The sequence below is a fragment of the Myotis nattereri genome (genome assembly GCF_964212035.1).
Source record: "Myotis nattereri genome assembly, chromosome: 13".
Classification (NCBI taxonomy): Eukaryota; Metazoa; Chordata; class Mammalia; order Chiroptera; family Vespertilionidae; genus Myotis; species Myotis nattereri.
Genome location: NC_138088.1, coordinates 6866915 through 6893759, shown reverse-complemented (window position 1 = coordinate 6893759; position 26845 = coordinate 6866915). Strand labels below are relative to the sequence as shown.

The following is a 26845-nucleotide window of genomic DNA, read 5'->3' as shown; positions in this document are numbered from 1 at the left end:
ATGAAGCTGCAGGTGTTCTGGACGGGGCTGGAATACACCTGCCGGCTCCTGGGCATCACCACCGCTGCAGGTAGGACCCCACCTCCCTGCTGTAGTCCTCTGCGTGCTGGGCAGAGCAGATGGGCTGGCCCAACGGTGGAAGCCAGCTGGCTGGGGTTGGACAGACGCATCTGACCACACTTTCTCCCCCAAGCCCCCCAGGAACAGTGCTCTGCGGGGCACAGCGGGTGCAGGGGGTCAGCTGGGGACTGGGAACCAAAGGGCCTTGGGAGCCCTCAGCCTCCTCATCTTGGAAATGAGTGGAGGGTCGGCCCCACCTCCCGTGGGGCTGCTGCGAGGGGGCGGCGGCTGAAGGTGAAGGTATAAAAGTCTGATGCCTCGCTGCAGAGTTAGCAGAGCACATCTGGCTTTATTCACACCACAGGCCCCTGTCGTGGAGAGAGGATTCCCAGCTGAGCTGGAGGGCTGGTCAGGGAGACCTTGGGCTTCCCTGATGCTCTGCAGGGCTGCGGGGACGCGGTTCCTGGGCTGGCTCCTCTCCCTCACCCACCCAGTCCTAAGGCTGCTCAACTTGCGGGAGGACAGACAGAGCAGGACCCAGTGGGACCACGGCCCTGAGTGCTGCCTTCTCGCTTCCCTAGGGCAAACCCTGCCCTAGCCCAGGCCCCCCACAGGGCCAGGATCTGTGTCGGGGAAGTGAGCAGCAGTGTTCTGAGCTCTGAGCACTGGGCCTCACTGTCCCTGGGGACAAGGAAGAGACGCCCACAGCTCAGCGAGTCCTCCTCCATCACTGGACCAAATCCTGTGCATGGATCTCGGTGGATGGGAAATGTCCCCCAGCTCAGACTCAAACGGTGCTGCTTCCAGCCTCGGCCTGCCACCTGCCACCTGCCACCGGTGACCTGGGAGAGCCATCGGGGCCCTCTGGGACCGAGCTTTCTGGTCTGTGCAATGGAGGTAACCGGCCCTGCTGGCCAGGTTTTTGAAGGATCAACGATGCATGAACTGATCAGAGATAGCTGGACTGGGGATAAAGCCTCTTGGGAAAAGCCATGACACACTTCAGCGCTCAGGGGACCCAGGTCACACCCAGGCGCCAGGCCACGTTCACTGGTGGACTGGCCAGTGGGGTCTGCAGCATGGAGGCCCTGAGTTAGCACAGAACCCGCCATTTGAGATGACCTAACCCCACAACTCCTGACATAAGATGAGCTCAAATAGGGGCATGACCCTACCCAAGGTCACGTTGCAGGTCAGAGGGACAGCCGGCCTGGAGCCCTGGTCCCTCGACTTTCAAAAAGGCTAGGACTCTGCTTTACAGGGTAGGAAGCCCACCCTGCAGACACCAGGAAGGTCTAGACCTGCTCTGCTGAGACCCAAGGAGATGAGCTGGCAGGGAACCAGCTCCAGACACTGTCAGGGCCACCTGTCCCCTGCACTCTGGGAATGACTGCCCAGACCCCCAACTGCCCACCCAGGGAGGGGCAGGGAACCCTACATAGGTTCCCATGCCTGGGTTCAAGGTCTGTTCTACAGCTTGATCTGGACTCCGCCCTGCCCCCTCTAAGCCCCGGTTCCCTGAAGCGGAAGCACAGTCCTTCCCACTCGCAGATGTCTCAGGGACGGTCCCCGCCACACCTGCCCAGAGCCTGGCCCGCCTCCTTCTAGAATCTGTTTTGACCTGTATCTACCCTAATGGATTAGCTAGAGACATTTAAATCCACTTTATCTCAGCCAGAGGAAGGGTCTGCAGCCATCGCATCCACCACTGCTCCTCTGGCCACATCCCTTCCTCTGCACAGAGGGCGCTGCTAATGCTGAGGGCAGGCCTCCGCTTGGCTTTGAAAAGGATCCAGGCTGAAAGTAGGCCACAGATTGCCTTTTACTGGCCAGGCTTTTCGGTCGTTTTATTGGGGCTTTCTAAAGTGCAGGAGACGGGGAAGCTAGAGAGAGGACTTCGTGCTCTTGGGTGTACCTCCCGTTTCCTGGCAATATCGGGGAACTCCTGGCCTGTTTCCAGTGTATTAGGTTTGCACATTCTCTATTCCCTTCGGCCTCCTTTTTGGGGAAATTCCCGTTGAGAAGCCCAGGCCGCGTGTACAGGGGCATCGCTGCTGGAGAGGAAATAAGGCTTGAGACAGAGGCGCTCAGTTTGCAGAAACTTCGGGAGACCCTGGCCCCACTGTGGGGAGGAGTGTGATTCCCCAGAAGCTGGGAAAAGCATGTGACCCAAGGCCTCCCAGTCAGTCACCTGCAGGGACCAGGCAGCACTACCACCTGGCCTGGCCCCTGGGCCTCCTTCCCTCTGCAGACAGGACGCGTGACTGTCAGAGGCTCCGAAGGCACAGGCCCCGGGGTCTCCCCCGGTGGCACGGCCCAGCAGCTTGGCCACCGCGTGCCTGCACAGCTGCCCAGGGGCTGGCCGAGCTCACCTCTCCCTCTCCACCCAGGCCCCTGTGGATGAAGCTTCATTAGCACTCCCAGTGGTCCCCAGGCCACGCTGCCCCACCCCATGGCCAGTCCCATACCACCAAATAGGAGGAGACAGGCCGTGGGCAGACTGTGCCCAGCCAGACGTGTTTCGAAAACCAGAAAATTCTCTTCCTTTGAATCAGTCACAAGGTTTCCAGGTCAGCACAAACCCACGCCTCCCGACTAGTCTCACACTTCGCTGGCTGCACGCATTTGCGTGACCTCCTTGGCGGGGAAGGCGGGGAGTGTGTCGGCGTGTGTTTGTGCGTGCGCGTCCGTGTGTGACCTCTCGGTGCCTGTTATGGAGATGTGGCCTCAGCAGCCACCAGAGAAGCACACCAACGGGACCTGCACACAGACTGGGAGCCCTCGCACTCCCTGCGCAGGCGCCCACATCTGCCTGCGGCCCCAGAGCTGCCCTGCCAGGTGTGCCTGGGAGAAGAGCTCCAGGGGCCTCACCCTGTGAGTTCTCACTGCAGACCAACCGTCAGGAGGGGCCTGGGAGAGGGGTTGTAACTGAGGTGGGGGCACCGCAGCCCAGGGCGTTCCTCCCCCACAAAGCGGGCGTGGGCTGGGCCCCATTCCTGCTCTGGGGAGGAGGGATTGGTTTCCCTGTGAACCATGCAGTCCTTCTCCACCCTTTCCCGCCCCACCCCACCTCTGAGGGTGACCCCCATGAATTTCCTCACCGCTCCTGAGCCCTGCCCCAGCCCTGCCAGAAACGGGATGGGAAGAGTTCCCCGTGCCGGTAGATGTTGCACCTTGAGGGTCCTAGACTTGAGTGGAGTATGGAGGAAAGAGGAGAGACTAATTTCCCTAGGCCCTGACCACTGGGGAAAGTCTCCCCAAAAGAGGAGCTGCCAAGAAAATGTGTTTGGTGAGGCCGCCTAACACTCCTCAGAGCAAAGGGCTTGAGCCTGAGGCACCTCGCTGCCAAGACTCAAGGGCAGTTTTTCTTCTTCCAGCCTCGGCTCTGGGAGTCAGAGCTGGCAATGGGCATCACTATGTGGGTATTCACTGTGAGCCGGACTCTGCTGCATGATTTAAACGTAATGCCTCGTTTTATCCGCATAACTACCCTTTGGAGGACCGTGATGCTCATCCTCATCCTCATCCTCATTCTGTGCGGGGGAAGCTGAGGCCTAGAGCAAGAAAGCATTTGCTCTGGTCCTCACAACCAGAAAGCAGGGAGGCAAGATGAGAATGGGTGGTGGTCCACCCCCGAGGCCCCACTCTTGATCAGCGTGCCCTCCACCTAAGTCAGTGGTTCTCAACCTTCCTAATGCTGCGACCCTTTAATACAGCTCCTCATGTTATGGTGATCGCCCCCCCCCCCGCAACCATAAAATTATTTTCGTTGCTACTTCATATCTGTAATTTTGCTACTGTAAACAATATGTAATTATATATGTGTTTTCCGATGGTCTTAGGCAACCCCTGTGAAATGGTCATTCGACCCCCAAAGGGGTCACGACCCACAGGTTGAGAGCCGCTGGCCTAAGTCTTTCCATATCTTGGGTATGCAGGATGCAAAACACACAGAGGGTACCAGTGAGGCCTGACTAAAGCCACCCATCATCTACCCTAGATCCCCACCCCCAGTCAGCCCTGTCAGGCAGGTGGATCATGGCGAGGGTGGACAGTGACAGTGACGTATAGTCAAGAACGGCCAACACTTCCGAAACATAAAGACACTGATGTTTGACACGCTGCTCATGCTCTCTGGGTGGTTACGTGCTTTGAGCACTCTCAGACCCTCTCCTGGACCTCACCCAAATCTGCGCAGGTTTCCAGGGACAATTGTCACAGCAGGCCCAGAGCTGCACGACCACAGTGTGCTAGAAAGTCATCGTCCTGATGAAGCCCCACCTGTGTCCGTGACGGCCAACCTGGGATCGCTCAGGGGTTTGTTTGATTCTAGGGTTTGACCCATTGACCTCTCCTCCACACCAGGGACAGAGCCGGGTTTCCAGCAGCGCCCTCCTGCCACACTCCCTTTGAAATGGTGACTTATTAATGCAGGCTAGGACGACAGCAGCACTTAAACCCGGATGTTCTCATTATTTGTTAAAGGGCACAGCACATGCATAGTTTGACCTCAGCCCTTTTCAAAGCCTTCAGAAACAAACTAATGCTTCTGAGGCAACCATCCCGGGCTCTCCATGCTAATTTCCACCCTTCTGAAATGTTATCTCCGCGACCACTTCCTGCCACGGGAGGAAGCTTCCTGCACCCAGCACACCCACAGGTGGGTTTATTAGCCACGTTGTTTTCAGATCCTCCACGCGGATGTTGGCTGGTTCTTTTCCAATCTGATTGTTTCAACAAGTAAATGAAATTTCCTTACCTCTGCTCCACCTGAAAGATAATGCGATTTGGCTTAAGCATTTCTTTCTTTATTTCGTTATACTCGTGCCCTTTGTCTTAGATTTAGAACAAGAAACCGAGAACTCCACTTAAGATTCATTTATTCAGCAAACATTTGCAGAATTCCCACCGTGTGCCATGTAGACACACATATTAGAATGGCACGACCTCCCTCCCAAGAAGCATGTGGTGACCAAGGAGACAAGCTAGAAAACGCATGCCCTGGCACTCAGCACTGCAGCCCCTGGTTTGGGAGGATGAAGCATGCCCTTCTCTACCCCTGACTAGGTGTGTGCCTTCAGGCATTAGCACTTTAATGATGATGGAAGGAGACTGGAACACATGATACAACATGCAGATGGTGTATTATAGAATTGTACACCTGAAACCTGTATAACTGTTATTAACCAATGTCACCCCAACAAATTCAACTTAAAAAATCAGTTTTCTCATCTCTGAAATGGGGATAACAAGTGCATCTACCCTTTGGGGTTGTGAGCATTCAGTGTAACAATGACTAAGCCAGGGAAAGGCCTGGCACACAGGTTCTCACGCAGTGCTGGTTACAGTGCTGGTTGGTTTTAGAGGCATTTGCAGGACACAGGGGCTGTGCAGCATGAGTGAGAAGCTCTTCCTGCAGTATGGGGAAAAAGGGAGATCAGAGGAAAAGAACAGGCAACATATGACCCTTGAAGCTGGAGAGGGAGAACGGGGCTAGACTGTGAGAGACCTTACGCTGAGTAACATTTTCCTTCACATTTTGAGCTTGGGTTATTAAGATCAGTCGCTCAAGAACTTGGTTATTTCATATATAATAAAAGCCTAATATGCAAACAGCAGAACAACCAGCAAAACGACCGGTCGCTATGATGCACACTGACCACCAGAGGGCAGTCGCTCAATGCAGAAGCTTCCCCCAGCCCACAGTCTCCAGGCCAGCCACAGTGGGTGCAAGTGGTGGCCCCCTGATTGCCCCTCTGATCACCTGCAGAGGGAGGCAACCAGTGACGGTGGCAGAGGGCATGGCCATCAAGTGAGCGGCACCTGGCCTGCCAAGGCAGGTGCCAGCAGGGGCACCCCAATCACCCCACCAGTTGTCCCACAGATTGGCTCTGATCACTGGCCAGGCCTAGGGACCCTATCTGTGCACGAATTTCGGGCCTCTAGCGCGTGTTTCTGTATATATATATATATATATATATAGAGAGAGAGAGAGAGAGAGAGAGAGAGAGAGAGAGAGAATAGAAAAACATCGATGTGAGAGCTCAACATCAATCAGCTGCCTCCTGCAGGCCCCCCACTGGGGAGGGAGCCTGCAATCTGATATGTGCTCCAACTGAGAGTCAAACCAGCAACCTCTTGGTGCACGGGAGGATGCCTAACCAACGGAGCCACACCGGCCAGGGCTTGGTCATTTTTTATTAATATTAAATTTATTGGGGCAACATCGGTTAGCTTTCAAGTGCACAATTCTATGATACAGCGCCTGTATATTGCACTATGTGCCCACCATCCAAAGTTAGTTCCCATCACTATACACTAGATCCCCTCATAGTGATCCAACCAGAAGGAAGACAGTAGCCTTGTGTTATCTTTCATAGGATGGCAGTTCTTTTAAGCTTGTCCTTAGTCTATGCAACCATCCGAACAGGGGTTATTATCGGAAAGAAATGTCGTCATACGTAAGAGGCTGATGCTGGGAAGAGGGAGCGCTCTTGAGGCTTCCCCCTGAGCCTTCCTAGCCTCCCCTGGGTCAGGTAAAGGTCAGATAAAGAAACATGGCACGTGTGGCAAGGGCAGAAAACACCCGGAGGCATCACCATTGTCTTCTGGCACCAGGGATGCTGCCATTGGAAGAATGGTCAGATGTGTTCTCTTTAAATGCAAGATAGAAAAAGAATCAAATATTTTGGACAAATACCTGACCTGAAGTCAAGACCTAGAAGAAATTTCCCCCCATGGGTTCTTTTGAGGGAGATGACACTTTGTGCTGGAAGGCCGATCCTCAATACTATCGTAAATCCTGCAGATCTGCAGAGTTCTCCGTGTGAACAGCGTCACCACCAGAACCTGGTGTATCAGCGTAGGTGCCTTCACAGGTGAGTTCTACGGCATCCAAGGAAGAAGTAGTCACTATTCTACACACCCTTCCAGAAACTTGGAAAGATGGGAATACATCTCAACTCACGCTATGAAACCAGCATGACTCCAATGCTAGACGAAGACGTGGCGAGAAAGCCACAGATTAACATCCCCCAGCAACACAGAGGGAAAAATTCTTAACCAAGTTCTAGCAAAGCAAATAAAAACATGTAAAAATGATAGCATCAAACCATGAAATACTATAGGATAAATCTGACAAAAATTTATACATTGGAAACTGAAAAATATTTTTAAAAGACCTAAGTATAGAAGAGATAAGAGATATATTTTGTTCATGGATGGGAACACTCAGTATCATGAAGATGCCAGTTCTCCCTAAAACTGTGCTATAGATTACCAGGTGTACCGGTTAATAATGCAGATTTTTTTCAATAGATGGAATTTTATATATTTTATATATATGCAATTTGACATGTATGCTATTTTGTTGTATTGACATAAAGCTTCCAAACTTCATACGTCAAATTTTCTGAAGGTGTTAACATCTAGATATCTTTACACTTTAAAAATGTCGAATTTCATGCCAAAAAAAAAGAGCATTTGCGGGAAGTTTTAATTCATTACTTTATTTTGAAGAAAAGTGCTGCTGAAAGTTATCGTATACTTCAGAAAGCTTATGGTGAACATGCTCCATCTCAAGATGCTTGTGAGCGCTGGTTTAAACGCTTTAAAAGTGATGGTTTCGATGTGAAAGACAAAGAAAGTCCAGGGCAACCGAAAAAGTTTGCAGACCAACAGTTACAAGCATTATTGGACGAAGGTGCGTGTCAGACTCAAAAACAACTTGCGGAAAGATTAAACGTTGCTCAGCAAACAATTTCTGATCATTTGCAAGCAATGGGAAAGATTTTAAAGGAAGGAAAATGGGTGCCACATCAACTGAACGAAAGACAAATGGAAAACCAAAAAATCATCAGTAAAATGTTGGTTCACTGGCACGAAAGTCTTTTTTGCATCGAATTGTGACTGGCGATGAAGAGTGGATTTATGTTGAGAATCCCAAACGCACAAAATCATGGGTTGATCCAGGTCAACCATCAACATCGACTGCAAGGTCAGATCGCTTCGGACAGAAGACAATGCTCTGCGTTCGGTGGGATCAGGAAGGTGTGGTGTATTATGAGCTTCTAAAACCAGGTGAAACCATTAATGATGATTGCTACTGACAACAAATAATCAATTTGAACCACGCTTTGATCGTAAAATGACCAGAATGGGCCGGAAGACACGGCAAAGTAAATTTGCTTCATGATAACACAGTCACACACTTCAAAACCAGTTAAAGACACATTAAAAGATCTTGCCTGGGAAGTATTAACCCACCCACCGTATTCACCAGACCTTCCTCCTTCAGATTACCACTTGTTCTGATCGATGGCACACGCACTTTCTGAGCAGCACTTCAAAACATACGAAGACGTGGAAAATTGGGTCTCTGAATGGTTTACCGCAAAACAAGAAAAGTTCCATTGGGTCAGTATCTACAAATTACCTAAAAGATGGGGAAATGTGTAGCTAGCGATAGACATTACTTTGAATAAAGCACTTTTGATGTTTCTCTTAAAATTATCATGTCTTCTCTGATTACAAAATCCACATCATTAACTGGTACACCTGGTAACTGCAACCCCAGCCAAAATCCTAGCAGGTTTGTTTGTGTGTGTGCATGTGTGTTTCCTAACAGTAGACAAGCTGTTTCTAAAATTCACCTGGAAATGCAAAGGTCCTAATATAACCAAAGCAACTTTGTACACAAAGAGCAAAATGAAAAATTTAACACTACCTGAATTTAAGACTTATAAAGCTATGGAAATCAAGACAGTGCAGTTTTGACACAAAGAAGACAAATTGATGAATGAAACACAATAGCATTCAGAAATAGAACTAGCCATATATGTACAACAGAATTTTGACTTAACTACAAAGATAATTTAGTGTAGAAAGAATAACTTTTAACTTTTTAACTCGCTAACTATTGAATATTCATTAATTAAAAAAAATTATCTATATTTTGTACCATATACAAAAAAAAAAAAGACTCAAAATGTATTATGGGCCTAAATGTAAAACCTAAAACTATGAAATTCCTAGAAAATAGGGTAAACTTAAGTCATGGGTTAGGCAGAGATTTCTTAGACACAATACCAAATTTCAATCAATCCATAGAACAAATTAATAAATTGCATACCATCGAAATTTAACACTTTACTCTTCAAAATATAATTTTAAGAGAATGAAAAAAAAAAACACAAGTTAACAAAGAGATGCTATGGCAAAAAGCACATGAAGAAATGTTCCATATCGTTAGTCACTAGGGAAATGCACACCAAAACCACAATGAGGTACTGCCTGCCTTTGGAATGGCTAAGACTCACCAGGCCACGTGCTGAAGCTTTGGCAAGAATGTGGAACTCTCAAACACCGTTGATGGAGATGTAAAATGGCACACTCACTTTGGAAATGGTTTGGCAGTTTCTGAAAAATTATCCACTCCTAGGTACTTACCCAAGGAAAAAGAAAGCATATGTTCATGAAAATATTCTACATGAGTGTTCATAGCATCTTTTTTGTAGTAGCCAAAACTAGAAACAATCCAAGATCCCAGCAACAGATGGCTTCTATCCATACCACTCAGCAACAGAAGAACACATGCTGCCCCGGCAGGTGTGGCTCAGGCGGGCATCGTCCCAGGCACCAAACGGTTGCTGGTTGGATTCTGGTCGGGGCACATTCCTGGGTCATGGGCTTGATCCCCAGTAGTGGGCGTGCAGGAGGTAGCCAATCGCTGTTTCGTTCTCTCCCTCTCCCTTCCACGCTCTCTAAAAATTAATTAAAATATTTTTTTAAAAAAAGAAAAAGCACATGCTACAACATGGATGAATCTCAATAATCATCCAGAATGAAAGTAAACAGATGCAAAAGAGTACCATTTAAATAAATTTTCAGAAAATGAAAACGAATCTCTAGTAACAGAACATAGATTAGTGGTGTGGAGGGTGGATGGATGGGTAAGAACGGTAGGTTTACAATGTTATGAGAGATATATCCATTATCTTGATTGTAGTGATGGTTTCTGGGTATATACACATCAATACTTATCAAACTAAACACTGAATAAGTGCACTTGTTATATATCAATTATACTTCAATAAAACTGTTTTTAAAAGGGGACGTGCCAGTTATCTATTGCCAAAATAATGCTGTGTAACATCCTCAGACCCTCAGTGGGAGAGAGCAACCAGCTTTTATTACTCACACATCTGGGCAAGCAGGCTGGGCAGCCCTGCTAATGTCAGCTGGGTGTGCTTCCCTTGCTGGGGCTGTTGACTCGTCTAGACTGGCCAGGGCTGGGATGAATGGGCCACTCTGCTCTCTGTGTCCCTGCTGCTCCAGCAGGCTGGCTTTGGCATGCTTCATGAGAGAACATGCAAGTTTACCAGCCCATTTCACGCCTGTTCTTGCATGGTGCCCAAAGCAGGCCGTGTTGCTGAGTCCAGATGCAAGGGTCGGGGAAACAGACTTCACGGCAGTCACTTAACAGCTGTGGATGCCCAGAGGGGTGAAGGTTGGGGGCACCACAGCACTCCGCACAGGGGCTTTGCGCAGGGTGAGATCAGCCTCTTGGCTGGTCAGCTTCCATCTGTGGCTCATGTTTGAAGGATTCAGCAGAGAATGAGTGGACTCTTGCCTCTGGGGAACTCTACCTACACAGACGTGTGAGAGTGAGTGCGTACTGAGTGCCACGCTGTACTCTAAAAGCTCTTCTAACTGCCTATCGGAAACTTTCTCCTGTAAAACCTTGGCCTTTAATCTCAGTGCCTCTGAAACCTGGCTCGTAGGTGTCGGCTGAACAGCTCTCAGTACCCAGGTAAATGTCCCTGCCGTGTTAGAATCTGCCAGACCTTCTCCTGAGTAAGAAGCCTGCAACCACTACCTTGTGTCTCAGCGGCTCCTTAGCAACTAGTTCTAATACCTCCAAGTCCTTAGCCATAGTGGAAATCTAGCTTTCACCTCTGCAACCAGCTGTGCCCTCTTCTGACCCAAAGCCCCCTCCAGCCATCGACATCAACCCAGTGCATCAGCTCCTAAGGGGTCCTCACAGCCCGAAGACCAGCAGGAGACAGCCATCCCTGAGGAAGAGGAGCAGTCGCTAAGACGCGGGATTAAGAGGCTGCCCCGGCAGCTGTGAGAATGACATTCTCGTGCAGCTACCCGGGCAGCCCGGGCCCAGACCACTGCCTGGCATGAAAAGCCAGTTAGAGCGTTGGCTCGTGGACTGAAGGGTCCTGGGTTCAATTCTGGTCTAGGGCCTGGTTTGCAGGCTCAATCTCCAGCCCTGATTGGGGCGCGTGTGAGAGGCAACCAAATCAGTGTGTCTCTCTCGCATCCCTTCCACTCTCTCTAAAAACGAATGGAAAAAATATCCTCGCATAGGGATTAACAAAAAGAAAAAAGAAAAGAAAAGCCAGTCAGTGTGGCCTCTAGTGACCGCTGTGAAGTGTCCTGTGTTGCCACCAGGGCACTGCGCCAATGCAAGACAGGCGTCGGAACTCAACCCAGCAACGGAGTCGGAACAGACAAGCCGTCGTCAGCCGAGAGGTCCATCCCGAGGCAAAAGCAGCACATGCTCAAGCCAGGGAGCTGGGCCTGGGCAAGCAGCACCACACGCAGGCCCCAGCCTGACACACACAGGCCCACACAGAGCGTGTACAAGCGAATGGGGCTTTGGGCCACTGATATCCTCGCCGGGCTGCAGAAGGAAGCTGAGACCAGAAAGTCCATGAGCAGCATCAGGGCACAGAGAAGGGCTCCTAGTCCAGTCACCGTGTGCATTGGTGGAAGGAAGGGTGGAAATAAGCCCCGAGAGCACTAACAGGAACACCCTCCTCTCCTAACAATACCCTGGCCATCGCCACATTTGCAGAACATCCATCATACAGGCCGAACTCTCACAGCCAATGCGCACGTTTTATTCTCGTCATTTTCCAGAAGAAGAAGCAGGTGAGAGGGTGACTTATTGGAGGAGCCAGGATCCACCTTCCTGAGGCGCCTCCCTCCTGCCCGCTGCAGCTCAGCACCCTCCTACCTCTGCCCCACGCTCTGGCCCCGAGCGCCAGGATGCCCACCAGATGCTCAGAAGGTGTCCACAGGCCCAGGCTGCACCTCAGCCCTGGGGTCCAGAATCGGACCACTGCTAAGCCGGTGTAAGCAGCGCAGGAAGACAGCGCAGAATACCCTGGCCTCTGGGAGAAGAAAACTCTGTGGGGTGTGGACCCAGCCCGGACAGGAGGGACAGAGACTAGAGGCCGAGGTGGGATGCGGGGGCCAGGCTGGTCCACAAGGGCTTGAGGAGCAGAGCTGGCTGCAGCTGGCACCGCCAGGGGGCCTCGCTGGGGACTGTGCAGGGCAGTGGGATGGAGCAATGGCTCTGCTGGACTGGGATGAGGGATAACAGGATCCCGAGGGACAGATAACAGGGAGGGATAGAAGGACGGGCCCTGAACAGCTCTGTGGAAGCACCCGCCCACCGACAGCAGGCAGAACCGTGCGGCCGCATCAAGGCAGTTCTGGGGACAAAACTTTCTTACATGAAGCCTGGTTCTGGGGTGAGCATGGCACACCTGTCTCCATGTCACACTGTCAGCTCTCCTGACTTCTGGACAAGGCCTCGGGGTCACTGGTTGGGTGGGTTGCTGATGAAAGTCGCCCATTTTGTACTGAACTGGAGCCCCAAGGATGTAGTTTCAGACATCCCAGCCAGGACAGAGTGCAGGCCAACCTCCGCGAGTAGCCAGAAGCCCACAAACCATGGCCCGTGTACAGCGCTGGACGCCTGGACTTGCAGCCCGGCCTGGGAGTGAATGCCTCCTTCAATTTAGAATTTAAATGTGTGCCCAGGTGCCTGGCTCAGCTCATCCTAGTCCTGGCTCCGCTGGATAACTTCTCTGTTGTACAGACAGCCCTGCCTACAGCCAAAAACAGGGCCGTTCCTCAGTCCATGCCCCAAAGCGAGGACTGCGCCGTCCTCATTCCCATGGGTCCTGAGGCCTATTAGCGAGCAGGTGCCCCCGCAGTCTGGGCAGAGGACAGAGGGAGGCAGGCGGGCGATCTTCTCACACACCCATCCCACTCTTCACCCCCAATTTAAGGCTACACTTGATGTCCAATTCCTGGCTTCTGAAGTGTCTGGATTTGAAGACTAGTCCCTGCAAAGCACAGGGCACTCCAGGCCTCGGTGAGAGCAGTTTTGGGTGCCATGTCTGTGTCACAGGGAACAGTGGTGCCTCCCAAGGAGAGCTGGTCCCCAGCACAGGTCAGCCAGTGTGCCCGGAGGGAGTGGCTGCCCAGGGGGCACTGGGTGAGGTCACAAACTCCCAGGTAGCAGGAGGTCTCACTTGCTTTCCTCGATTTTTCAACTGAGCGTCTCTGCGAAACGGAGCTGCAGAGGGCCCTGCTGTGGAAGGCAGGCCCTCACGGGGCCTCCAGGAAAGCCAAGGCACGAGACACCAGAGGACTCCACGGCCCAAACGCAGGCCGACACCAGCCTGCTCCTGGGGACTGCACCCTGAGGCTGTGCACACATGTGGGCAGGGGACCGATGCTGCAGGATCTGGGAGCCCGGAGGGGGAAGCCCCGGTGAGAGGTGCAGAGGCCACGGGGCCTGGGGATGCTCACTGCTGAGTCAGGGCCCACCAGGCCGGCACGGGAACCTCGGGCCCCACTGCCAGGTAGTCAGAGGACAGGATTAGCTGCATTTCCAGTTATCTGCAGCTACATCTGAAGCCACTCAAAACCTAGCAACTTAGCAGCTTAAGACTACAGCTCTTTCCTTTTGCTCAAACGTCGTGGCTCAGGGGCACAGGCAGGGCACTGTGAGGATGGCATCTCTCCATGCGGGGCCTTGGTGGGTGCTGGGATGGCCACGTGTCCTGACTGTGAGCTCGGGTCAGCGGTTCTCCTCCACTTGGACCTTCTGGGGCTGATGTCCAAGAACTTCACTCCCATGTCCCATGCCTGGCTGAGAGGCCCCAAACCAGCTGGAGCCCTCTCTCTCTCTCTCTTCTCTCTCTCTCTCTCTCTCTCTCTCTCTCTCTCTCTCTCTCTCTCTCTCTCTCTCTCCCCCCTTCATGGTTATCTTGGGGTTCTTCAGGAGCATCAGACTTCCACATAGTGGGTAGCTTCTCCCAGAACAAGCATTTTAGGAAGTCTCAGTAGAAGAAGCTCTTTGCGAATTAGCCATGCAAGTCCCCAAACTTTACTTGTACATCCTTCCTTCAGACAGACCCATCCAGCGGGAGGGGCTACACCACACCTCTCGATGGGAAGAGCTGCAGTTTGTTCCCAGCTTCCATCTAGCATCTGCTGTAACGGAGCACCCCGTCTTACACTGTTACAGTCACGGTATCTCCTCACCAAGCAGACTAAGTGTGTGGGGGGCAACTGTCTGTCATAGATCCAGCAACAATCTCTCCAGCTCTCTGGATGAGCTCCTGCCGGGGCCTGCAGGAGTGTCCTCGCAGGAGAGCACGCCTGGCTCACTTACCTTAGATATGGCACCTGGCCCAATCCCGAGAGGCCTGGGAGACCTTCGGGGAGATGGTGTGAGGGACCAGGGTAAGTCCTCGCAGAAGCAGTGGTCCCAGGGCACTTGGCTGCACCCAGGCTGCCCATGGAGGGGTTTCCCCAGACCATGGGGCACAGCTTCTCAGCCGGCATGACGCCCTTAGAGGGCGGGGCGAGGTGAAAGAGCATGAGGGTGTGGGCCCAGGAAGCCGCACTGTCTGCTCCAGTGCGACCCGTGAACCTGCTCAGCTCTGGGAGCTGCACCGAGGGGCACCCAGAGACAAGGCCCTGCCCCTGACCTGTGCACCGACTCACGGCGTCACAGATCCAAGCCCTGAACTCTGCTCCGTCAGCCTGCCCTCACCTGGCCTGCCTCCTCCACAGGGACTGCCTGTCTCCTCTGCCTTCTTCCTGCTCCTCGTGCTGTGGCTTGTCCCCACCTTCCGCGTCCCCATTTCCTGGGTGGGTGCTGGGGCTGTCTGCCCATGCCGGCCACGCGTTTGCTTTGCACCCCTGTACTTTACCTGGACCTGCCTCAGAGGATGTGCTGTGAGCAGGGGTGTGGACTCGCCACGGGGACCCTGCGCCTTGATCAACCAGAGCAACCCTTGGTGGCTGGGGCAACAACCTGGGGGTGAGCTTCAGGCTGGGACCACTTGTGACACTCAGCAGAGAGCTCTGCCCAGGCTGCCGGCCCTTTGCAACATGCCCAGGGTGAGGGGTGAGGGGGTGATCACCACCCTGACCCACAGCTTGGGCACCAGCTGGTCACTGAGGCAGTGCAGGGGCAGGCTCCTGACTCTGTCTGACGAAGACATTGCAAAAATGCATGCACAGCTGGACGGGGCGATGCAATGGCCCACTGCCCAGCTGTGGTGACAAGGTCTCATTCACTTGACACCCCATGCTTGGCCCCAGGAAACATCCTCCCCACCTGCACGCTCTCTCTCGAGTCCTTCCCCGGCCTCTGCCAGCAGGGACGTCAGAAGCCTGCAAGGCGGTCCTGATCCCGTCGGCCTCTGCCCATCATGGCCGGGTGCTGGGCCAAGGTGCTCACCTCCCGGGCGCTGGTTGGAACTCTTTCATGATAACGTGGGGCTGACAATCCCCACCTTGAGGAATGTTGTGCACAGTCGCAGGACGCGTGCGGGGCCTGCTGCAGTCTACAGCACGTGGTGGGACCGCGCTGTGGGGCAGCCGGGCTGGCTCGCCCAGAGAGCTTCCCGCCCCAGTGTCTGTGGTCACCTTGACCATCTCACACCGCTGCTTCCTCTACCTGGAAAAAGGCCATCATGCGACAGCAGGGCATGCCCCTCTCCTGGTGCCCTGCCTGCAGGCAGGCGAACAGAGGCACCCAAGCACACCGTTAGGAGCCACGGCCAGAACTTTGCTTTAAGCCAGACCCACAAAGGAACTGGAGGCTGGCGGTGTGCTGGGGGAGGGGAGGCCAGGAGCGCCCGGAGCAGGTCCTGTGCCTCCGCCACCACCTCTCCTCCGCCAGGCGGTCTTAGCCAATATCGCCAAAGCCTCCTACCCTCTGCCCGAGGGCAGGGAGCTTTCTGAGATGCCCATCTGAACACATCACTCAGCTGCTCCCAGCACCCGAGTGCCCCCACCCCCTGCCCAGCCCGTGGAGCCTGCTATTTAAAGAGCCACAGTCTGGCCTCAGACCACAGGCACTGCCCATGCCCGACCCAGGCCCCAGCTCCAGAGGAAATCACTTGCGGTTACACTTGCCGGGCCCTGCCCCTCCGCCGGCTCAGGCCCTTCTCCTGCCTGCCTGCCAGTCCTTCTTGGTTCAGCACCTTCAGGAATGGCCCTCCTCTCTCTGGCTCTCTGAGCGCTTAGGTGAGCCTCTCTTACAGGCTGGGTCACGGTACTTTTCAGTCTGTGCATACCACGTGTCTCCCCGGGACCAAGCATGCCCCAGAGAGGAGCACATGCCTGACCCAGCCCGCCACAGGGTGGACCCCCACTCACCCCAACAGGAAAACCCAGAAGATGAGCTAGAAGCACAGCCTAGAAAGAGCTGCCAGGAGACAAAGGAGTCGGCCAAGCAGCTCCAGGGCAGAAGCGGGATTGGGTCGAGGCTGCAGGCAGAGAGGTGGATGCAGGGACCCAAGGAAGGACTTTATGTTGTCTCGGCCGTGCATGGTCTGCCTCTGAGCTCGGGAGCCCAGAACTGGGGTGATGGTGATCAAGCAGAAAGGAGGTGACCCCGTGGCCCCAGTGTTGAAGGACCTTTGGCTCCCAGGAGAATCCCACTGGATCCCCTTAGGGATCGCCTGGCCGTAGAACCCACATTCCTCACTCCATCACCCTGTCCCCCTCCTCCAGCCAAAGGGCCCCCCTGCCCTGGGCTTGCAGAGCTTCTGGGTGGGGACCCCACCTCCCTGGGCGGGGATAGATGGAGGCTGGGAAAGCTGCCCAGGCCGCGTAAGGGGAGGAAGGAGCTCGTTTGCACGGTCCCCTGACCCCACCACGCACAGAGCCCTGCGTCTCAGCTTTGTCAATCTCCCCAAGCCCAGCAACAGCTCTGAGGTATAACTTATCCTCCCCTTTCAGAGGGAACTCAGCGCAGACAGTCAGTACACACCCACTCCACCCAGGTCACGTGTACCCACTCCACCCAGGTCACATGTACCCACTCCACCCAGGTCACGTGTACCCACTCCACCAAGGCCACGTGTACCCACTCCACCCAGGTCACGTGTACCCACTCCACCCAGGTCACGTGTACCCACTCCAAGGTCACATGTACTCACTCCACCCAGGTCACGTGTACCCACTCCACCCAGGCACCAAGGTCATGTATACCCACTCCAAGGTCACGTGTACCCACTCCACCAAGGTCACGTGTACCCACTCCACCCAGGTCACGTGTACCCACTCCACCCAGGTCACATGTACCCACTCCACCCAGGTCACGTGTACCCACTCCACCAAGGTCATGCGTACCACCCCAAGGTCACATGTACCCACTCCACCCAGGTCACGTGTACCCACTCCACCAAGGTCACATGTACCCACTCCACCCAGGTCACGTGTACCCACTCCACCCAGGTCACGTGTACTCACTCCACCAAGGTCACATGTACCCACTCCACCAAGGTCATGCGTACCACCCCAAGGTCACTTGTACCCACTCCACCCAGGTCACGTGTACCCACTCCACCAAGGCCACGTGTACCCACTCCACCAAGGCCACGTGTACCCACTCCACCCAGGTCACGTGTACCCACTCCAAGGTCACGTGTACCCACTCCACCAAGGTCACGTGTACCCACTCCACCCAGGTCACGTGTACCCACTCCACCCAGGTCACATGTACCCACTCCACCCAGGTCACGTGTACCCACTCCACCAAGGTCATGCGTACCACCCCAAGGTCACATGTACCCACTCCACCCAGGTCACGTGTACCCACTCCACCAAGGTCACATGTACCCACTCCACCCAGGTCACGTGTACCCACTCCACCCAGGTCACGCGTACTCACTCCACCAAGGTCACATGTACCCACTCCACCAAGGTCATGCGTACCACCCCAAGGTCACTTGTACCCACTCCACCCAGGTCACGTGTACCCACTCCACCCAGGTCACGTGTACCCACTCCAAGGTCACATGTACTCACTCCACCCAGGTCACGTGTACCCACTCCACCCAGGCACCAAGGTCATGTATACCCACTCCAAGGTCACGTGTACCCACTCCACCAAGGTCACGTGTACCCACTCCACCCAGGTCACGTGTACCCACTCCACCCAGGTCACATGTACCCACTCCACCCAGGTCACGTGTACCCACTCCACCAAGGTCATGCGTACCACCCCAAGGTCACATGTACCCACTCCACCCAGGTCACGTGTACCCACTCCACCAAGGTCACATGTACCCACTCCACCCAGGTCACGTGTACCCACTCCACCCAGGTCACGTGTACTCACTCCACCAAGGTCACATGTACCCACTCCACCAAGGTCATGCGTACCACCCCAAGGTCACTTGTACCCACTCCACCCAGGTCACGTGTACCCACTCCAAGGTCACTTGTACCCACTCCACCCAGGTCACATCACCTAGAACTGGGCGTCTCTTATTTCTGTTGTCACTTTGATTTTTTAGGTTGCAAACCCCTCTGCCTCTGGTGCTTCTCCAATGCCCCTTTGACCACAGACCCTTTGTTTCAGTCAATAGGTATTAACACAGCTCTCCACAGGCCTGATGGTGCAAGTTAGGGAACCAGGCAGTTCCCAAGGCCCGCTCCTGCCATCTGCTGGCCATTTGCCACAAGCCCGTGGGAATCTACAAAGACCATGATCAGAATGAAACCCCCCAAAAATAACAAGCTGTTTCATTGAGCAACTGTGATGTGCTTGGGACCAATTAGCCTACTAAATCCTCATGATCATCATGTACAAGAGAAGCAATGACGAAACTGAGGCCAGAGGGATGAGTGACTCAGCTACTAACTAGCAAATGTGAGGCTGAGCTACAGGACCTGACCTAGGCCACCGTGGCCGGCTGGTGTATTTGTTTTGCTTGCATTCCCTGTACCTCAGTTTCCTCTCCTGAAAATGAGGTTGACATGCTACTTTCACATGGAATGCTGTGATCATTAAATAAGTTAATAAATGCTAAGTGCTGAGAGCAGGGCAGGATACACAGTGAAAATTAAATAAATAAACATTTGCCTGTAACACACACACACACACCACACACTAATAAATACACATACCACACACACACACCACACTCTAACACACACACACATACCATACACATCACACCCACCACACCCACACATACACACCACATACAAAACATACCAACACACATGCATATCACACACACACCACACACTAATATATACACATACCACACACACACACCACACTCTAACACACACACATACCATACACATCACACCCACCACACACACACACACACACCACATACAAAACATACCAACACACATGCATATCACATACACCACACACACATACTATAGTCTAACACTCACATACCACATACACCACATGCATGCATAACAAATATAATACACATATCACATACCACACACAACACACACCCATGCGTATCACATACAGCACATGTGCATGCACGCACGCACACGCACACACACACACACCACACACATACACTGGTACACAGTGGAAACCAGGAAACTGCTCACCACCTACAGCCAGAAATCTCATGTTTGCTCCTTCACATCCTGGTGAGTGTGTGTCCTGTGAGCACAACACCAGCCTCATTTTCCTCCCTGCAAAATGGGCGTGCAGAGCTCACTGTGTCACAGGGATGCTATGAGGAGTTGGGACATGTGTGACCATCGTGTGTAAACCGGTGAGTCTGTAGGTGGTGCTGACACGCATCCCCAGCTCCTCACCTGGGCTGATCCTGCAGAGGACAGAGACACTGTCCCCACCTCTTGAGCACGGGGCTCCCTCAGTGAGACAACCTGGGTGCCTGGTGCCTCCCCTCCCTTCCTAGGTCAAGGCACCCCCTCCCGTCTCCCTGCAGCACTTCCACCTCCCCCAGAAGTGAGGGTGGAGGTGCTGGCAGCCTAAGGCCTAAGCAAGGGGCTCCACACTTCGGGGGGGCAGCCCTTCTGCCCAGACAAAGGGCTGGGGTCACCCAGGGGTGGGAGCTCGCACAGCATCTCCACCTGGGATGAGAGGAGGCCTCAGGCCCCGGGAAGCAGCCCGCCCGGGCACCGCAGACCGAGGGCCATTCAGCCAATGTTGGCAACCCAAGCTGCCTCTCTGAGTTTCAGAAGAGCGGGGAGGACAAGGTGGCAAACGCCACAGTGGAAACACCCGGGTACGCGACCTGAGCCCAGAGAGACATGCAGGTGCAGGAGTAGGATCGATTAGGTCCAGAAAGAGATCTGACCCGGGCCCACTGCAGTCGGGCAGGCCCGGGACCTCTGAGTGCTGCCTGTGACCTGTTTCATCAGCGAGTGGCTGGGGCCGGAGCCGTGGCTGGGGCAGTGAGGCTCTTAGAGCAGGGAGTCCCCGGAGGAGATGACGGTGAGCCAGCGAGTCTGCAGAGGTGGCTCCATGGCAAAGTGCACCCTGGGAAAAGGGAGGTGAAGTGTCCGAGTACCAACTGCCAGGAAAGGGCAAGAGGGAGATGGGGCTGAGGGGCATCTGTGTCAGGGTTCGATCGGCCCTGGGGCCGAACCGTGAGTGTGAGGCAGCTGCCAAACCAGCAAGGGAAATGGGACCACGGGACAGCAAGAGCAGGCGGGTCCCCCCGGGCCACGCACTGACACACAGACACAGCAGCCCTGGAACGGACCTGTGGGCGGCCAGAGCCCTTGGCGCCAGGACACAGGTGGGACGGTGACAGCAGAGCGGCAGTCCTGGCGTCGTGGCTGTCCCTGGGGCACCTGGGTGGGTGGCGTCTGTGCTCTGGGGAGACTGCACTGCACACCTCTGGGGCTCTGCCTGAAGACACCCTGGTTTCCAAGACGGGTCAGAAGGCTCCTGCTCTCTCCATCTTCCCAGCTGCCTGTCTCTGTGCTGCATGGGAAGAGCCTCCCCGGCTCTCGGTCCCAGGGACAGCCTGGCTCCTGGCCACGGCGCCCTGCTCAGGGCAGGGCTGTGGCAGGAGCAGCTGGGCCACTGTCCTGTCCTCTCCCCTCTCAGTGTTGATCGGCGTGGGCACCGAGACCTTCCTCCAGGGGCACTTCAAGAGCCTGGCCTTCTACCTGCTGTGAGTACGCACGTGCTCTCCCCGGGGCAGCCTGCCCTCTCGTCCTGAGTCCATTCTGTCCCAGAGGTGGAAGGCCTAGAGCCGCCTTAGAGTATCCTCTGCTTTGGAAAGGGCTGTAATCAGCCCATCCCATCAACCAACCAATTACCCTCCCATCCACCCACCCACCCACCCATCCACTCATCCACCCACCCATCCACTCATCCACCCACCCACCCATCCACTCATCCACCCACCCATCCACTCATCCACCCACCCATCCACTCATCCACCCACCCATCCACTCATCCACCCACCCATCCACTCATCCACCCACCCATCCACTCATCCACCCACCCATCCACTCATCCACCCAACCACCCATCCACTCATCCACCCACCCACCCATCCACTCATCCACCCACCCATCCACTCATCCACCCACCCATCCACTCATCCACCCACCCATCCACTCATCCACCCACCCACCCATCCACTCATCCACCCACCCACCCATCCACTCATCCACCCACCCATCCACTCATCCACCCACCCATCCACTCATCCACCCACCCATCCACTCATCCACCCACCCACCCATCCACTCATCCACCCACCCATCCACTCATCCACCCACCCATCCACTCATCCACCCACCCATCCACTCATCCACCCACCCACCCATCCACTCATCCACCCACCCACCCATCCACTCATCCACCCACCCATCCACTCATCCACCCACCCATCCACTCATCCACCCACCCATCCACTCATCCACCCACCCACCCATCCACTCATCCACCCACCCATCCACTCATCCACCCACCCATCCACTCATCCACCCACCCATCCACTCATCCACCCACCCACCCATCCACTCATCCACCCACCCATCCACTCATCCACCCACCCATCCACTCATCCACCCACCCATCCACTCATCCACGCACCCATCCACTCATTCACCCACCCACCCTCCCACCCATCTATCCATCCATATTCATCCATCCGTCTATTCCCATGGCCGCCTATCCACCCATTCATCTCTTCAGGAATTTTTTAGGGAGCAAACATTAACCGAGCTCTTGTTTTAGAGAGAGGGGGTTCTCAGAGGACTATACACTTGCGCCACCTTCCTGCCAAGCAGCTAAAGGTTTTCTGTACACGGTGTCCTTTAGCTCGGGCAGCCCTGGAGAGCGACCAGTGTCCTGGTTTTGCAGATGAGAAATTCAGTGGGCATGAGCAGCTCAGCCACATCACCAAGCTCATGAGCAGCCTCTGTCCTTCTTCTCTGCCCGCTGTCCCTGCAAATGCCCCTGGCAGGGGGAGAGCACTGTGCAGTGAGTCCCGAGGGGGAGGGAAGCCTGGCACCCCTGCAGCTCTGACCACCAGCTCCCAGCAGCCCCTCTTGACGGGAGCCCAGCATGCCTGTGGAGTCAGCAGGACGCCTCCTCTGCCCCCACTCTCCCTTCCATGTCGGCATCCTAAGGAGCCCCCCTGCCTCAGACAAGCTCTCCAATGCGCGAGGTGGGTCACGTCCACCATCTCCCAGCCAGGCTCCGACCCCGCAGTGCATGTGCACACTGCCGCATGTCAGCCGCCTGGACACACAGGTCCCTTTGGAGACTTTCATGGCTGCCACAGCCTCCAGGCCATGCGTGTCATCCCTCACCTCCACCTTATTTCTAGTCACTCGGTTTACACCCCAAGCGGTTCTCTTTCCCAAACTCACCCACCTCACCTCCGAGCCTTTGCTCATCCCATCAGGTACCGAGAGTGCCTTTCCACCCACTTCACCTGAGTCCCAGGTTCCTTCCTGGCATCCAGCCCTGAGACCCCTGCCCATGCCGGGACCCCACCGGCTGGGAGTGACCTCCTGCTCCGAAGGTCCCCCGGGTCCTACTGAGTGTCCCAGCCACTGTGCACAATCTCCCTAGAAGCCCATGGAACACTTAACACTAAGCCTTTCCCAGAGTGGACCGGGCTGCATGGAAGAATTAGAGACTACCAGACAGGGGAGGGAGGGATGGAAGAGGCTACCAGCCTGTGCAAAGGCCCTGGGGCACCTAGCAGCTTCCTGTGTAGTCAGAGTATGTGGACGGGCTTTAAAAGGTGTGCTCAGGAAATTCAATCCTATCGGCCAGTGAGTCTCTCCAATAAGAAATGTGGGTCCCATTCCCGAAGATTGTGATGCCTGGCCCAGGAATCGATGACTTTACATATTCCCAGGAAATTCTGATTGAGGGTCTCTGGACCACAATTGGAGCATGAGGAGGCTTTGAAGAATCCTAGACTGGGAAGAGTATGATCAGATTCAGGTGTCAGAAGGAGCCCTTGGGCAGCTGGTGTGACCACGTGGAGGAGGAGGGCCAGGCAGCCGGGAGACCAAAAGGAGAAAGAGGTGCAGGTGCCTGGGGGCAAGGCCCACACTCAGGCTCTCCGGGTGAGGCCAGAGAGAACGGGACAGATGCTGAGATGATTTCAGGACACAGTCAGCCCATCCCGGCGACCTTGTGCGTGATGAGCAAAGCGGGAGAAGAAAAGGTTCGGGAACGGGTGCAGCTTTAAGCCTCTCAGTCGGGCAGGGGGTGTCCGTCCTGGTGACAGTAGGGAGCACGTCTGCCAGTGTCCCCCACGGGTGCTGGGTTGAGGTGGCCCCTCCTGCTGGCCTGCAGCTCCCTCCTCACCTATCTGTGGGCCCCAGGCCTCAACCCCTCCACCACCACAGCCCAACCTCGTGCCAGCCCTGCCATCAAGACCCACCTGGGGGACGCTGGCTGGGTGACAGGATGAGGTTGAGAAGCTTCTGGTCAGGAGGCCAAGGTGCGGCGAGAAGACGACCCGCAGGAAGGTGAAGGGAGAGCCGGAGGAGGCCCAGCCTCCCTCACCTGTCTCCACGCAGGTTCACGGGAGCCACTGTCGCCGTGTGCGAAGGGGCCTACTTCGTGACTCAGCTGCTGGCCATCTGCTTCCAGTGAGTAGCTCCCACTGCCCAGGGATCCTTGCAACTTCTAGGGGCAGGTGAGGGAGGAGCCCTAGGCCTGCAGGGGCATTTTACCAGTTCTGGAGGGCTCCACCCCAACTAGGACCTGGGCACAAAAGAATGACCACCAGGGGGAACCAAAGAGCCATGGCAGTGGGTGTGGAAGAGGCCATGTCTGGGCCAACACACCATCCGCCAGTCCACTGCTCCCCAGAGCCAGCCTGCCAGGAAGAGATGTGAGATCCCTGCTCCAAGTCAGTCTAGAGGGCGAAGGAGCTGGGCCCAAGGGCAGGCGCTTTTCTCCTTTGAACCTGGAGGCAGCAGCCCTGAAGGAATCAGGCGGGTGTGGACTCTGCATGCCCGTCAGGAAGCCCCTCTGGGCCCGTGTCATCTACGCCCAGGCAAGACCCTAAGCAGCCAGGCCCCTCGTGCAGGGCGTGCTCCGCACAACCGCCCGCCCGTGCCCCCACACTGCACGCCCGCTCCGCTTTGCTGTGGGCCCCCAGCGGACCCCTGAGGGGGAAGGGGCACAGCGAGACCCCTCACTGAGGACTCCCATGGGGTGTCTGCAGAGAGCATGGCCTCAGCAGAGCCTCCCACAGCCTCGTGAGTTGCTGGGCTTTCCCGAGTTACTGCCTGCTCCCTGCTCATCCCCGACTCCTTCCTCCCAGGTGTCAGCCAGGGTCCCTGGCCGCCAGAGCGAGGGAGAAGGCCCGCTGGCTGGGCTGCTTCCAGAAGTTCCTGGCCTACCTGCTGCTGTCCGTGGCCTGCTTCCTCCACCCCGTCCTGGTCTGGCACGTGACCATCCCAGGTAGGACTCCAGGGGGAGTGGAGGCAGGCAGCCCACACGGGGAGGCTCTGAGCTCGAGGGCTGGGTCCTCCTCACTCAGCCTGCGGTGACGTGGCCCCAGGGCCCCGAGCCCACTGCCCTCTCTGGCTCAGGACCTGTCAGACCCTCCGCGTTGATTCAACGGCAGGAATGTGCTGGAAATGCATCCTTCATGTAGGCGTCCAGAGGCTGCACCCCAACGGATGTGGCCTTTCTGTCGAAGCCTGTGTGTGGACTGAGCTTTCGGAGGGTGACAGTCATTTCTCTGCCCAGACCCTTCGTGTCTCCCAGTGCCCTGACTCAGGGCCACCCCCTCGGCCTGAGGTGGGAGCACAGCAGGAAGGGACCGAAGGCCCTCACAGCCGCAGCACGTCCTGCTCCTCAGGCCCTGGGTCAGCGGATCCTGGCTGCGAAGGCAGGAGTCTCCCACCCCCCACCTCCCGGGCTCTGTTCATGGCTTTTCTGCTAACACCCTCCTCGTGACCCACCTGAACTTCAGAAAGCAAACCGCCCAGGGAGACGAGACTGAAGGCAGAGCCTCCTTTCCTTCCTGCAGTCCCTGTCATAGCCCCAGAGCCCCCCTCAACCCCCACCCCCACGGCCTCCGTGGACGCCTGAGCAGGACACAGCCCTGCAGAGCTAGAACAAGCCACAGCCTCCCGAAAGCAAGAGGGGCCCAGCTCTGCACAGGGCAGGGGTCCCAGCGGGGAACCCAGAGCAGCAGGTCCCAGCCTGGGACGGAGGGTCCTCTGCCTGGAGGCCTTGGGCAGGGCCAGGAAGGGGCGATGCTACGCCGGCCCTACCCAAGGAGTCTGCACTTGCTTCTGTTTGCCGGGGAGGCGACAGTGAAGGCGGGCTCCCGTTTCTGGGATGGGAAGTCCAGTTCCGCAGGTGGGGCTTGGTATCCAGCAAAGAACCCAGACCCACTGGCGGGTCGCAGGTCCAGTCCGATAAGCCGTAGTGAGAGAGGCTGAGTGCGGCCGTGGAGGCTGCTCGGGCAGCACCAGGGGGGCTGTCACCAGGAAGGGAGCCTCGGGCACAGGGTGCCCTAGCCCCCGTGGGCAGGGGCAGGGCCCAGCACGGCATCAGGCCGCCCCGGGCCTGCTGTGGTGTGAGGGGAAGCGAGGTGTGAGGGCTGGAGCACAGCAGCCTGAGTGGCCACACAGGTGTGCGCCGTGGCCTTTGGGAACCGTGGGCTTGGGCGGCCTCGGGCTTCTCTCGAGGACACTTCCAGCACCCTGACCGCCCAGCTCTCTTCCAGGCTCCATGCTGGTCCTCACTGGCCTGGCCTACTTCCTGCTCAGCAAGCGGAAGAAGAGCAGGGCCGCGCCCGCGGTGCTGGCCGCCCAGGAGCAGTACACGGACCCCTCCAGCAGCGCCAGGAGCACCACCGGCTCCGGGGACACCGAGCAAACCTACACCTTCCACGGAGCCCTCAGGCGGGGGCCCGGCTCCCTCCTCACCCACATGAGGTGCATCCTGAAGGGGACCAGGACGCCCAGCGCCTCCCAGCGCCCGGAGGCCCCCACCGAGCTGACTCTGGAGCCAGCTGCCTCACTGCCAAAGAAGCAGGTGCGCTTTGAAGACAGTGCAGCCAGGATCATTCCTGCCCTCGCGGCCGGCCTGGACAGCGAGGACAGCGAGCCGGAGCCGGAGGAAGCCAGCTCGGACACCACCCCCATCATCCCTCCCCCGCAGGCTCCATCCTTCCTGTCTTCTCTCTCGGGCAGCAGCCTCTTCTGA

At 55.7% G+C, this 26845-nt stretch overlaps 1 protein-coding gene across 1 annotated transcript; it reads left to right on the top strand.

The window, feature by feature from the left end:
* TMEM72 (transmembrane protein 72) lies at positions 1 to 26845 on the top strand (the record flags this gene model as incomplete). The annotated part of the gene is made up of 5 exons (XM_081105232.1): positions 1 to 70; positions 21242 to 21308; positions 24193 to 24264; positions 24945 to 25084; positions 26364 to 26845. The coding sequence occupies 5 exons, from the start codon at positions 1 to 3 to the stop codon at positions 26843 to 26845; spliced, it is 831 nt and encodes a 276-aa protein (XP_080961358.1).